Raw genomic sequence first — 14247 nt, 5'->3', positions numbered from 1 at the left:
AGGGCAGGATAGAAGCAGAGGGAGGGCAGGATAGAAGCAGAGGGGAGGGCAGGATAGAAGCAGAGGGCAGGATAGAAGCAGAGGGCAGGATAGAAGCAGAGGGCAGGATAGAAGCAGAGGGCAGGATAGAAGCAGAGGGCAGGATAGAAGCAGAGGGGAGGATAGAAGCAGAGGGGAGGGCAGGATAGAAGCAGAGGGGAGGGCAGGATAGAAGCAGAGGGCAGGATAGAAGCAGAGGGCAGGATAGAAGCAGAGGGCAGGATAGAAGCAGAGGGCAGGATAGAAGCAGAGGGCAGGATAGAAGCAGAGGGGAGGATAGAAGCGGAGGGGAGGATAGAAGCGGATGGGAGGATAGAAGCAGAGGGGAGGATAGAAGCAGAGGGGAGGGGAGGATAGAAGCAGAGGGGAGGGGAGGATAGAAGCAGAAGGGAGGATAGAAGCAGAGGGGAGGATAGAAGCGGAGGGGAGGATAGAAGCAGAGGGGAGGATAGAAGCAGAGGGGAGGATAGAAGCAGATGGGAGGATAGAAGCAGAGGGGAGGGGAGGATAGAAGCAGAGGGGAGGGGAGGATAGAAGCAGAGGGGAGGGGAGGATAGAAGCGGAGGGGAGGATAGAAGCAGAGGGGAGGGCAGGATAGAAGCAGAGGGCAGGATAGAAGCGGAGGGCAGGATAGAAGCAGAGGGGAGGGCAGGATAGAAGCGGAGGGCAGGATAGAAGCGGAGGGGAGGATAGAAGCGGAGGGGAGGATAGAAGCGGAGGGGAGGATAGAAGCGGAGGGGAGGATAGAAGCGGAGGGCAGGATAGAAGCGGTGGGGAGGATAGAAGCAGAGGGGAGTATAGAAGAGGAGGGGAGGGGAGGATAGAAGAGGAGGGGAGGATAGAAGAGGAGGGGAGGATAGAAGAGGCGGGGAGGATAGAAGAGGAGGGGAGGGGAGGATAGAAGAGGGGAGGGGGTAGATAGAAGAGGAGGGGAGGGGAGGATAGAAGAGGGGGGAGGGGAGGATAGAAGAGGAGGGGAGGATAGAAGCGGAGGGGAGGGGAGTATAGAAGAGGAGGGGAGGGGAGGATAGAAGAGGAGGGGAGGGGAGGATAGAAGAGGAGGGGAGGGGAGGGGAGGATAGAGGAGGGGAGGGGGGGGGAGGATAGAAGCAGAGGGGAGGATAGAAGCAGAGGGGAGGATAGAAGCAGAGGGGAGGATAGAAGCAGAGGGGAGGATAGAAGCAGAGGGGAGGATAGAAGCAGAGGGGAGGATAGAAGCGGAGGGGAGGATAGAAGCGGAGGGGAGGATAGAAGCAGAGGGGAGGGCAGGATAGAAGCAGAGGGCAGGATAGAAGCAGAGGGGAGGATAGAAGCAGAGGGGAGGATAGAAGCAGAGGGGAGGATAGAAGCGGAGGGCAGGATAGAAGCGGAGGGGAGGATAGAAGCGGAGGGGAGGATAGAAGCGGAGGGGAGGATAGAAGCGGAGGGCAGGATAGAAGCGGTGGGGAGGATAGAAGCAGAGGGGAGTATAGAAGAGGAGGGGAGGGAAGGATAGAAGAGGAGGGGAGGGGAGGATAGAAGAGGAGGGGAGGGGAGGATAGAAGAGGAGGGGAGGATAGAAGAGGAGGGGAGGATAGAAGAGGAGGGGAGGGGAGGATAGAAGAGGGGAGGGGAGGATAGAAGAGGGGAGGGGAGGATAGAAGAGGAGGGGAGGGGAGGATAGAAGCAGAGGGGAGGATAGAAGCAGAGGGGAGGGCAGGATAGAAGCAGAGGGCAGGATAGAAGCGGAGGGGAGGATAGAAGCAGAGGGGAGGATAGAAGCAGAGGGGAGGATAGAAGCAGAGGGGAGGATAGAAGCAGAGGGGAGGGCAGGATAGAAGCGGAGGGCAGGATAGAAGCGGAGGGGAGGATAGAAGCGGAGGGGAGGATAGAAGCGGAGGGGAGGATAGAAGCGGAGGGGAGGATAGAAGCGGAGGGCAGGATAGAAGCGGTGGGGAGGATAGAAGCAGAGGGGAGTATAGAAGAGGAGGGGAGGGGAGGATAGAAGAGGAGGGGAGGGGAGGATAGAAGAGGAGGAGAGGATAGAAGAGCAGGGGAGGATAGAAGAGGAGGGGAGGGGAGGATAGAGGAGGGGAGGGGAGGATAGAAGCGGAGGGGAGGGGAGTATAGAAGAGGAGGGGAGGGGAGGATAGAAGAGGAGGGGAGGGGAGGATAGAAGAGGAGGGGAGGGGAGGATAGAAGAGGAGGGGAGGATAGAAGGGGAGGGGAGGATAGAAGAGGAGAGGAGGGGAGTATAGAAGAGGAGGGGAGGATAGAAGAGGAGGGGAGGGGAGTATAGAAGAGGAGGGGAGGGGAGTATAGAAGAGGAGGGGAGGGGGAGGATAGAAGAGGAGGGGAGGGGAGGATAGAAGAGGAGGGGAGGATAGAAGGGGAGGGGAGGATAGAAGGGGAGGGGAGGATAGAAGAGGGGAGGGGAGGATAGAAGAGAGGGGAGGGGAGGGGAGGATAGAAGAGGAGGGGAGGGGAGGATAAGAGAGGAAGGGGAGGATAGAAGAGGAGGGGAGGGGAGTATAGAAGAGGAGGGGAGGATAGAAGAGGAGGGGAGGGGAGGGGAGGATAGAAGAGGAGGGGAGGGGAGGATAGAAGAGGAGGGGAGGGGAGGATAGAAGAGGAGGGGAGGGGAGGATAGAAGAGGAGGGGAGGGGAGTATAGAAGAGGAGGGGAGGGGAGTATAGAAGAGGAGGGGAGGGGAGGATAGAAGAGGAGGGGAGGGGAGGATAGAAGAGGAGGGGAGGATAGAAGAGGAGGGGAGGGGAGTATAGAAGAGGAGGGGAGGGGAGGATAGAAGAGGAGGGGAGGGGAGGATAGAAGCGGAGGGGAGGGAAGGATAGAAGAGGAGGGGAGGATAGAAGAGGAGGGGGGGGATAGAAGAGGAGGGGAGGGGAGGATAGAAGAGGAGGGGAGGGGAGGATAGAAGAGGAGGAGAGGGGAGGATAGAAGAGGAGGGGAGGGGAGGATAGAAGCGGAGGGGAGGGGAGGATAGAAGCGGAGGGGAGGATAGAAGCGGAGGGGAGGGGAGTATAGAAGAGGAGGGGAGGGGAGGATAGAAGAGGAGGGGAGGATAGAAGAGGAGGGGAGGGGAGGATAGAAGCGGAGGGGAGGGGAGTATAGAAGAGGAGGGGAGGGGAGGATAGAAGAGGAGGGGAGGGGAGGATAGAAGCGGAGGGGAGGGGAGGATAGAAGAGGAGGGGAGGGGAGGATAGAAGCGGAGAGGAGGATAGAAGAGGGGGGAGGGGTGGATAGAAGAGGAGAGGAGGGGAGGATAGAAGAGGAGGGGAGGATAGAAGAGAAGGGGAGGATAGAAGAGGAGGGGAGGGGAGGATAGAAGAGGAGGGGAGGGGAGGATAGAAGAGGAGGGGAGGATAGAAGAGGAGGGGAGGGGAGGATAGAAGAGGAGGGGAGGATAGAAGAGGAGGGGAGGATAGAAGAGGAGGGGAGGATAGAAGAGGAGGGGAGGATAGAAGAGGAGGGGAGGGGAGGATATAAGAGGAGGGGAGGGGAGGATAGAAGAGGAGGGCAGGATAGAAGCGGAGGGCAGGATAGAAGCGGAGGGCAGGATAGAAGCGGAGGGGAGGGGAGGATAGAAGATGAGAGGGGAGGTTAGAAGAGGAGGGGAGGGGAGGATAGAAGAGGAGGGGAGGGGAGGATAAAAGAGGAGGGGAGGATAGAAGAGGAGGGGAGGATAGAAGAGGAGGGGAGGGGAGGATAGAAGAGGGGGGGGGGGAGGATAGAAGAGGAGGGGAGGATAGAAGAGGAGGGGATGATAGAAGCGGGTGGAGGGCAGGATAGAAGCGGAGGGCAGGATAAAGCAGAGGGGAGGATAGAAAGGAGGGGAGGGGAGGATAGAAAGGAGGGGAGGGGAGGATAGAAGCAGAGGGGAGGGGAGGATAGAAGAGGAGGGGATGATAGAAGCGGGTGGAGGGCAGGATAGAAGAGGAGGGGATGATAGAAGCGGGTGGAGGGCAGGATAGAAGCGGAGGGCAGGATAAAAGCAGAGGGGAGGATAGAAAGGAGGGGAGGGGAGGAAAGAACGGAGGGGAGGGGAGGATAGAAAGGAGGGGAGGGGAGGATAGAAGCAGAGGGGAGTATAGAAGAGGAGGGGAGTATAGAAGAGGAGGGGAGTATAGAAGAGGAGGGGAGGATAGAAGAGGAGGGGAGGGGAGGATAGAAGCGGAGTGGAGGATAGAAGCGGAGGGGAGGGGAGGATAGAAGCGGAGGGGAGGGGAGGGGAGGGGAGGATAGAAGCGGAGGGGAGGGAGGATAGAAGCGGAGGGGAGGGGAGGATAGAAGCGGAGGGCAGGATCGAAGCGGAGGGCAGGATAGAAGCGGAGGAGAGGGGAGGATAGAAGATGAGAGGGGAGGTTAGAAGAGGAGATGGGAGGAGAGGAGGGGAGGGCAGGATAGAAGCAGAGGAGATGATGGAAGCAGAGGGGATGATGGAAGCGGAGGGGATAATGGAAGCGGAGGGGATGATGGAAGCGGAGGGGATGATGGAAGCGGAGGGGAGAGGAGGTGAAAAGAATAGAGAGTCAGAAGTGAGGGAAGGAGAACTCTCCATACCTGGGGCTTCCAGATGCCAGAAGACAGTAGTAAAAGAGCCCCTCGTCTGTTCTGAAGTACATTTGAAACACTTGAATATCTACTGAAAAGAAGAGGAAATACTAAACATAATGTCCTTTTCCCCCTGATCTGCACCTAGCTGCATTCCAGCCTGCCTGGAGACTGTAGCCTTTTCCTTCTAAGCCTTATAACAGTGGGATCAGAGGGAACTCACAGTCCTACAGTCTAGACAGGGACCTAGTCAGTGTGTTCTGGGGACCGCTGGTCTGGTCCAAATGACACCCTATTCCCTATATAGTGCACTACTTTTGACCAGGGCCATTTGGGATGCTACCCTGTGCTGGACTGGGTGACTGGCATGAGCCTGGCCATGTATGTAGTATTTAAGGGCTCCCGAGTGGCGCAGCGGTCTAAGGCACTACATCGCAGTGCTAGAGGCGTCACTACAGACATTGGTTTGATCCAGGGCTGTATCACAACCGTCCATGATCGGGAGTTCCATAGGGTGTCGCACAATTGGCCCAGCGTTGTCCGGGTTAGAGGAGGGTTTGGCCGGGGTAGGCCGTCATTGTAAATAAGAATTTGTTCTTAACTGACTTGTCTAGTTAAATAAAGGATAAATACATGAAAATAAATGTAGTCTGCTCTGCAAGCATGGAGGGATGGATGGAGAGAGAGGGGGAAGTGTTGGAGCCAGGCCAAAACAATGAGCCATTCCTGGGCCAGCCTGTGTACGTGTCTGCTTCCAAAGAAACACTGCAGGAGTGTTTACCTAACCATGCTAGTCTGAAGCTAGTCCACTAGCTAATCTCTAGACCAAATCACAAGCTAAACAACACTGATGGCAAGCTACAAGGGAGTGACTGATTGACTATCTAGCTGATTGACTAACTAGCTGACTGACTGACTGACTGACTGACTGACTGACTAACTAGCAGACTGACTGACTAAATAGCAGACTGACTGACTAACTAGCAGACTGACTGACTAACTAGCAGACTGACTAACTAGACTGACTGACTGACTAACTAGCTGACTGACTGACTAACTAGCTGACTGACCTGACTAACTAGCTGACTGACTATCTAGCTGACTGACTGACTGACTGACTAACTAGCTGACTGACTGACTGACTAACTAGCTGACTGACTGACTAACTAGCTGACTAACTAGCTGACTGACTGACTAACTAGCTGACTGACCGGACTAACTAGCTGACTAACTAGCTGACTGACTGACTAACTAGCTGACTGACCTGACTAACTAGCTGACTGACTAACTAGCTGACTGCCTGACTGACTAACTAGCTGACTGCCTGACTGAGTAACTAGCTGACTGCCTGACTGAGTAACTGACTGACTGACTGACTAGCTGACTAACTAGCTGACTGGTTGACTGACTAACTAGCTGACTAACTAACTAGCTGACTGACTAACTAGCTGCCTGACTGACCAACTGACTGCCTGACAGACTAGCTGACTGACAAACTAGCTGACTGACTAGCTGACTGACTGACTGCCTGACAGACTAGCTGACTGACTGACTAACTAGCTGTCTGACTGACCAACTGACTGATTAGCTGACTGACTGACTGACTAGCTGGATGACTGACTAACTGACTGACTAGCTGACTGCCTGACTGGCTTGCTGACTGCCTGACTGACTGCCTGACTGGCTTGCTGACTGACTGGCTTGCTGACTGTCTGACTGACAAATGTTCTAGCTGACTGACTGACTTGCTGACTGACTGGCTGGTTGGCTGACTAACTAACTAGCTGACTGACTGACTAACTGGCTGACTGACCTGAATGACTGACTGACTAATTAACTAGCTGACTGCCTGACTGGCTAACTAACTGACTGACTGACTGACTGACTGACTAGCTGACTACCTGACTGACTAACTAGCTGACTGGTTGACTGACTAACTAGCTGACTAACTAACTAGCTGACTGACTAACTAGCTGCCTGACTGACCAACTGACTGCCTGACAGACTAGCTGACTGACAAACTAGCTGACTGACTGACTGACTAACTAGCTGACTGACTAGCTGACTGACTGATTAGCTGACTGACTGACTAGCTGGATGACTGACGGACTGACTGCCTGACAGACTAGCTGACTGACTGGCTGACCAGCTGGCTGACTGACTGACTGACTGACTAGCTGGATGACTGACTAACTAGCTGACTGACTGACTAGCTGGCTGCCTGCCTGACTGACTGGCTTGCTGACTGTCTGACTGACAAATGTTCTAGCTGACTGACTAACTTGCTGACTGACTAACTGACTGATTAACTAGCTGACTGACTGGCTGGCTGACTAACTAACTAGCTGACTGACTGACTGACTAACTTGCTGACTGACCCGAATGACTGACTGACTAATTAACTGCCTGACTGGCTAACTGACTGACTAGCTGACTACCTGACTGACTAACTAGCTGACTGGTTGACTGACTAACTAGCTGACTGACTAGCTGGCTGACTGACTGACTAACTAGCTGACTGACTGACTAACTAGCTGACTGACTGACTAACTAGCTGATGTTAATGTATTTGGTAGAGACCGTCAGCTGGCTAGACCACAGTAATACAGCACTGTCTGTTGATACAGTATCGTATGACCACACAAGCCAGGGTCCATAGATCATTATGCCAGGCTGCTTGTGCTACAGACCAATACTACCCAGAGAGTGGACACAATGAAGGCTAATATGAATGGCCGGGAATGGGCCTGTCATGCCAAATAATGTCCCCACTTTTTGGCAGGGGGACACTATTTGGCGTGACAGGCCCTTCACTGACCACAGCATAATAAGGATTACTATGTGTCTCTCACCAGAGTGTGATTAGTGTGTGACCCAAACATCACCCTGTGACCTGGCTGGTGGGATGTGATGAAATATCACTGTATTATTCATGCTTCCAGGCCTGGCTGCTGCTGGTCTGGGTAAGGTAGGGCTTCGACCTTCGGTTTGAGTTGGCTGGGCTGTTGGTGGGAGAGAAGAGATGGTATACTCTCTGACTTGGCTCGGCAGGGATTGGTAGGGTTGGGCAGGACGTGGCTGTTGTTGGACAGAGAGGATACTCTCTGACTGGACTGGGCAAGGCTGGGTTGGGCAGGGATTGGTAGGGTAGGGCAGGACAGAGAGGATACTCTCTGACTGGACTGGGCAGGGATTGGTAGGGTAGGGCAGGACAGAGAGGATACTCTCTGACTGGACTGGGCAGGGATTGGTAGGGTAGGGCAGGACAGAGAGGATACTCTCTGACTGGACTGGGCAGGGATTGGTAGGGTAGGGTTGGGCAGGACAGAGAGGATGCTCTCTGACTGGACTAGGCAGGGATTGGTAGGGTAGGGCAGGACAGAGAGGATACTCTCTGACTGGACTGTACAGGGGTTGGTAGGGTAGGGCAGGACAGGACAGAGAGGATACTCTCTGACTGGGCAGGGATTGGTAGGGTAGGGCAGGACAGAGAGGATGCTCTCTGACTGGACTGGGCAGGGATTGGTAGGGTAGGGCAGGACAGAGAGGATACTCTCTGACTGGACTGGGTAGGGATTGGTAGGGTAGGGCAGGACAGAGAGGATACTCTCTGACTGGACTGGGCAGGGATTGGTAGGGTAGGGCAGGACAGAGAGGATACTCTCTGACTGGACTGGGCAGGGATTGGTAGGGTAGGGCAGGACAGAGAGGATACTCTCTGACTGGACTGGGCAGGGATTGGTAGGGTAGGGTTGGGCAGGACAGAGAGGATGCTCTCTGACTGGACTAGGCAGGGATTGGTAGGGTAGGGCAGGACAGAGAGGATACTCTCTGACTGGACTGGGCAGGGATTGGTAGGCTAGGGCAGGACAGAGAGGATACTCTCTGACTGGACTGGGCAGGGATTGGTAGGGTAGGGTTGGGCAGGACAGAGAGGATGCTCTCTGACTGGACTAGGCAGGGATTGGGCAGGACAGAGAGGATACTCTCTGACTGGACTGGGCAGGGGTTGGTAGGGTAGGGCAGGACAGAGAGGGTGCTCTCTGACTGGGCAGGGATTGGTAGGGTAGGGTTGGGTAGGACAGAGAGGATACTCTCTGACTGGGTAGGGGTTGGTAGGGTAGGACAAGGAGGATACTCTCTGACTGGACTGGGTAGGGGTTGGTAGGGTAGGACAGAGAGGATGCTCTCTGACTGGGTAGGGGTTGGTAGGGTAGGACAGAGAGGATGCTCTCTGACTGGGTAGGGGTTGGTAGGGTAGGACAGAGAGGATGCTCTCTGACTGGGTAGGGGTTGGTAGGGCAGGACAGAGAGGATGCTCTCTGACTGGGTAGGGGTTGGTAGGGTAGGACAGAGAGGATACTCTCTGACTGGGTAGGGGTTGGTAGGGTAGGACAGAGAGGATACTCTCTGACTGGGTAGGGGTTGGTAGGGTAGGACAGAGAGGATACTCTCTGACTCGGTAGGGGTTGGTAGGGTAGGACAGAGAGGATACTCTCTGACTGGGTCGGGGTTGGTAGGGTAGGACAGAGAGGATACTCTCTGACTGGGTCGGGGTTGTAGGGTAGGACAGAGAGGATACTGTCTGACTGGGTCGGGGTTGGTAGGGTAGGACAGAGAGGATACTCTCTGACTGGGTAAGGGTTGGTAGGGTAGGAGGGGGGTGGGAGGAGGGGGGGGGAGTGGGTGGAGGGAGGGAGGTGTTTTTTAAAACCGCCTCCTCCTCAGCCAGGTCTGGTAATTAGAACTAAAGCTTGTCTGTAACAGAAACCACTCAGGTCGTTCGTTAACAAGCGTTCTCTTTCACCTGAGGCGTCACCTGAAATCAACGATGGGGTGTAGATTTCAAGGATGTGGAGGTGTGGGACAGCTAGGTGTCGCTACTAGAGCCAGATTACGAGCTGAATGGCTAGTGGTTCAAATGGGTTCCACACCTACTGGAGCACACACTCACACACTGGCTGGTCATCACCACTTGTGGTTTTCGATGGTTACTTCTCAAATGGAACTCTATTCCATATCGGCCCTGGCCAAAAGTAGTGCACTATATAGGGAATAGGGTGCCATTTGAGACGCTGACCCATTCAGATCAATGGAGGGTTGATGACAGGTTAACAGGGCCTGTTTGAAAGGTCAGAGGTCACCTCTCAGAGTGACACCTCTTACCAAACGTACCTGTATAAGTACCTTTACCTCAGCAACTAGACAGTCAGCTACAGATGGAATTACATCAGATGGAATGGGTTTTATCTGGTTGGTTTGTAGCTAGTTCCTGTCCTATCACCAACCAGTGTTGTCATCTGTCAGTTAAACCTGGGAGTTATAGACAATGAATCTTAACATTTCTATGGTCACATATGCTGATCCAGAGTCAAGACCGAACCTCTCTCGACTCAGACCAAGACCACTAGGTTAAGACTCCATCTCTGGGCTTGTCCTGTCCATAGATCCCCTTTATCTTAAAATGTTCTTCTTCTGCCTTCTCTGTGTCTGTCTACAGAAGTTCCCGGAGCTGAAGTTCAAGTATGTAGAGGAGGATCAACCTGAAGACTTCTTCATCCCGTACGTGTGGTCCCTGGTCTTTAACTCTGGAGTGGGTCTTCACTGGAGCACTACAAACATACAACTCTTCAGCATGGACTCTGCCTGAGGGGAGGTTCACTTTGAGGGGGGGGGGGGGGTTCACGCTGAGGGGGTGTTGACGCTGAGGGTTCACATTTGTGTGTGTGTGTGTATGCTGGGTTTCACGCTGAGGGGGTGTTGATGCTGAGGGTTCACATTTGTGTGTATGTGTATGTGTGTGTGTGTGTGTGTACCCTGCTTTGGAAGTGCCTCTACCCCCACAGGGAAATCCCTGTATGTTGGACAGGACATCTGATGTTACCTGTCCTGCTCTTCAGATAGTCTTCTCTCCTGTGCTTCCACAGCCTGGTTATGTATCTAGGTACACCATTGTTTTGACGGTGAGCTCAGTGTTGGGTCTGTGTTCACATGGTTCAGCTCCACACCTCAACAGCAGCACTGAATATAAGGGATGATACTCTCGACAGAGACACGCTACAGTTTTGATCCACAGTCTCTATCAGATTCTATAAGTTTTTTCCCTCCCCTCCAATTGCTTCGCGGTTTATTTGGGTTAGCTTAAAAAAATATATATATATTTTTTAAGTGATGTAGTTATGGTTTAAGGTTGAAAAAAGTTCAGAGAGAATTTAGAACAGGTCACCTGAGGACAGGTCAGTTGATGACAGTTGGTGACAGCCTAAATGATACTTGTCTCTGTAGCCTGGTCCCAGATCTGATCGTAAACAGATTCTGGGACCAGGCTTTTGTCTCACTGTCCTCACTCCAGTCTTTACTACAGGAATCAGTTACTTCAATAGGTTTAAACAGGGGTTCGTGTTTTTCATCCGTTCTCATTTTCAGTCAGTTGACCCAATGTTCTTTTGTGCACAATCATGTTTGTTTATTTGTTAATTTGCATGTTTTATTTGATTCATTTTTTCATTAATGTATTTATTTTCATATCTGGATCTGGATATTTGCCCCCACCAAAACATAAACAACAGCACCAACATGATAAACATATCCTTGTAAACCAAAATCTAAAAGTTGTTTTTTTACACACTATCTTATTTAGCGGAAGTTATGTAGTTATGTCAATGTAGAACGACAACAACAGCTGACAGTTTTGGAAATTCAAAGCATAATTATTATCTATAGAAAAATAACTCAACTGTATAGGCTAACTGTCATGTTTATTTAGTCTCAAAGGGCACCTTATTCTCTATATAGTGCACTATTTTTGACCAGAGCCCTATGCACCCTGGTCAGAAATAATGCACTATATCGGGAATAGTGTGCCATTTGCGATGAAAGCCCGATCTTGTACAGGTCAGAGAACGCATATATATTATTTTATAGACAAATACAAACGCATGTTTGTTACTTTCGACAAACGTTCAACCATATCAATCTGAAGGGAAGATGTTCCCTATGGGTATCCCAAATGGCACCCTATTCCCTATATAGTGCACTACTATGGCCTACAGGACTCTGGTCAAAAGTAGTGAACTATTTATGCAATAGAGTGCAATTTGGGATGCTTACAAGGTCACTTTGAATATTTTCTGTTCTGCATAAACTGACAAATATATTTAGAATATATTTATGTATGCATCAGCATCAACATGACATGGAAAATAAAACATGATTGAAACACAACTGCGTTTGAGTGTTTGTGTGGTTGACCTCTCCTTTCTGAAGTGTGCACTCATTCACTACTACACGTACATTTCAAACTATTGGATTGGCGAAGGCATGGACTAGAGGGAGTTTTCATATACCGGTCATTCCCTTTCAAGTCCTAGAAGGGAGGTGAACAAGTGCACACTTCGGGAGAAAGGAGAGACTATTGGGACACACTCATAGATTTCCTCTCTCCTTGTGTTATCTAAGTAAGGAGAGTCTTCTCTGTAGTGAGTGAGTGAAGTGTTTGAGAAGCACTCTCCTTGTGTTATCTAAGTAAGGAGAGTCTTCTCTGTAGTGAGTGAGTGAAGTGTTTGAGAAGCACTCTTCTTGAATGCGTTATCCTCGATTTATTTTGCGGTTGTTATGACAGAGGTTTTTAGCTGAAGAAGAATGGATTAAAGCATAAATCCTGCTGTTTCCATACAAGTCAGTGATTCTGGAACGTTCACTCAGGTAAAGACAATTTCTTATGACCTCTTACAATCACCTCTCCTTCACCCATACTCTCTACTTCAAATGAAATGGTTCTCTTTCCCTGTCTGCAAACTGACACAAATAAATAAAAACCTATTTGTAAAATGGATGCACGATTTTCTTTTACTTCTCAGAAAAAGATGGATTGGTACGTATGTATCTGTGTTTTCCTCTTGTAATGACGACGGAGTGGAAGCATGAAACCTTTTAGGTTGCTGGAGTTAACAGAATACTGTTTGTGCTATTGAAGGGAATGTCCTCCTTTCCCCTCTTTAGTCTTTTGATTTAATGGCTGAAAACACATTTTCCTTTCTCAAGAGCTGACTGTAATAATTGAAGTAATTACAATTGGGGGGAAAAATGACCAATTTGACAGGTACGAACAGTGATGTAACATTTCAACTCTATTTCTGAGTTGGTTGCTGCGAAGCTTGCTAGAAACGTTAGGTACAGTGCTTTCTGAAAAAATTCAGACCCCTTGACTTTTCCACATTTTGTTACGTTAAAGCCTTATACTAAAATGGATTAAATTAATTGTTTTCCTTATTTAGCAACACACAATACCCCATAATGACAAAGCGAAAACAGGTTTTTAGACATTTTGCAAATGTATTCAAAATAAACGGAAATGCCTTATTTACATAAGTATTCAGAACCTTTGCTATGAGACTCTAAATTGAGCTCAGGTGAATACTGTTTCCATTGATCATCCTTGAGATGTTTCTACAAATTCATTGGAGTCCACTTGTGGTAAATTCAATTGATTGGAGTCCACTTGTGGTAAATTCAATTGATTGGACAAAAACCAAACCGTGAGGTTGACAAAATTGTCCGTAGAGCTCAGAGACAAGAGTGTGCAGCATTGAAGGTCCCAAACAATACATTGGCCTCCAAATATTCTTAAATGGAAGAAGTTTGGAACCACCAAGGCTATTCCTAGAGCTCGCCACCTGGCCAAACTGAGCAATCGGAGGAGACCGGCCTTGGTCAGGGAGGTGACCAAGAAACTGATGGTCACTCTGACAAAGCTCTATGGAGTTCCTCTGTGGAGATGGGCGAGGAAAACCATCTCTGCAGCACTCCACCAATTATGCCTTTGTGGTATAGTGGCCAGATGGAAGCCACTCCTCAGTAAAAGGCACGTGACAGCCCCTCTTGGAGTTTTCTAAAAGGCACCTAAAGACTCTCAGACAATGATAAACAAGATTCTCTGGTCTGATGAAACCAAGACTGAACTCTTTGGCCTGAATGTCAAGTGTCACATCTGGAGGAAACCTGGCACCATCCCTACGGTGAAGCATGGTGGTGGCAGCATCATGCTGTGGGGATGTTTTTCAGCAGCAGGGACAGGGAGACTAGTCAGGATCGAGGGAAAGATGAACAGAGCAACGTAGAGAGAGATCCTTGATGAAAACCTGCTCCAGAGCGCTCAGAACCTCAGAATCTCAGAATGGGAGCGAAGGTTCACCTTCCAACAGGACAACGACAAAGCAGAAGTGGCTTCAGGACAAGTCTCTGAATGTCCTTGAGTGGCCCAGTCAGAGCCTGGACTTGAACCCGATCGAACATCCCTGGAGAGACTTGAAAATAGCTGTGCAGCAACACTCTCTATCCAACCTGACGGAGCTTGAGAGGATCTGCAGAGAAGAATGGGAGAAACTCCCCAAATAGAGGTGTGCCAAGCTTGTAGCGTCACACCGAAGAAGACTCAAGGCTGTAATCACTGCCAAAGCTGCTACAACAAAGTACTGAGTAAAGGGTCTGAATTCTGATGTAAATGTGATATTTCCCGAGTTTCCTTTTTATAGGCTGCCTGCCATTTGGGACACTACCCGGTTGACAGCCTTCGACAGGTAGCCTAGTGGTTAGAGCGTTGGACCAGTAACCAGCAGGTAGCCTAGTGGTTAGAGCGTTGGACCAGTAACCAGCAGG

At 50.8% G+C, this 14247-nt stretch overlaps 1 protein-coding gene across 4 annotated transcripts in view; it reads left to right on the top strand.

Annotated features, from left to right (window-relative positions):
• Positions 1 to 11814, top strand: part of dym (dymeclin) — a 228912-nt gene extending 217098 nt beyond the window's left edge. For all 4 annotated transcript variants that reach the window (XM_020484782.2, XM_031826159.1, XM_031826158.1 and 1 more), the window contains exon 17: positions 10091 to 11814. In XM_020484782.2, the coding sequence (XP_020340371.2) occupies positions 10091 to 10240 (150 nt within the window). In that variant the 3' untranslated portion in view covers positions 10241 to 11814. The remainder of the gene's footprint in view (positions 1 to 10090) is intronic.
• The last annotated feature ends 2433 nt before the right edge of the window (positions 11815 to 14247 follow it).

This window comes from Oncorhynchus kisutch, linkage group LG6, assembly GCF_002021735.2.
Source record: "Oncorhynchus kisutch isolate 150728-3 linkage group LG6, Okis_V2, whole genome shotgun sequence".
NCBI classification, from domain to species: Eukaryota; Metazoa; Chordata; class Actinopteri; order Salmoniformes; family Salmonidae; genus Oncorhynchus; species Oncorhynchus kisutch.
The sequence above is the reverse complement of the archived record's forward strand: the minus strand, read 5'-3'. Positions and strand labels throughout refer to the sequence as shown.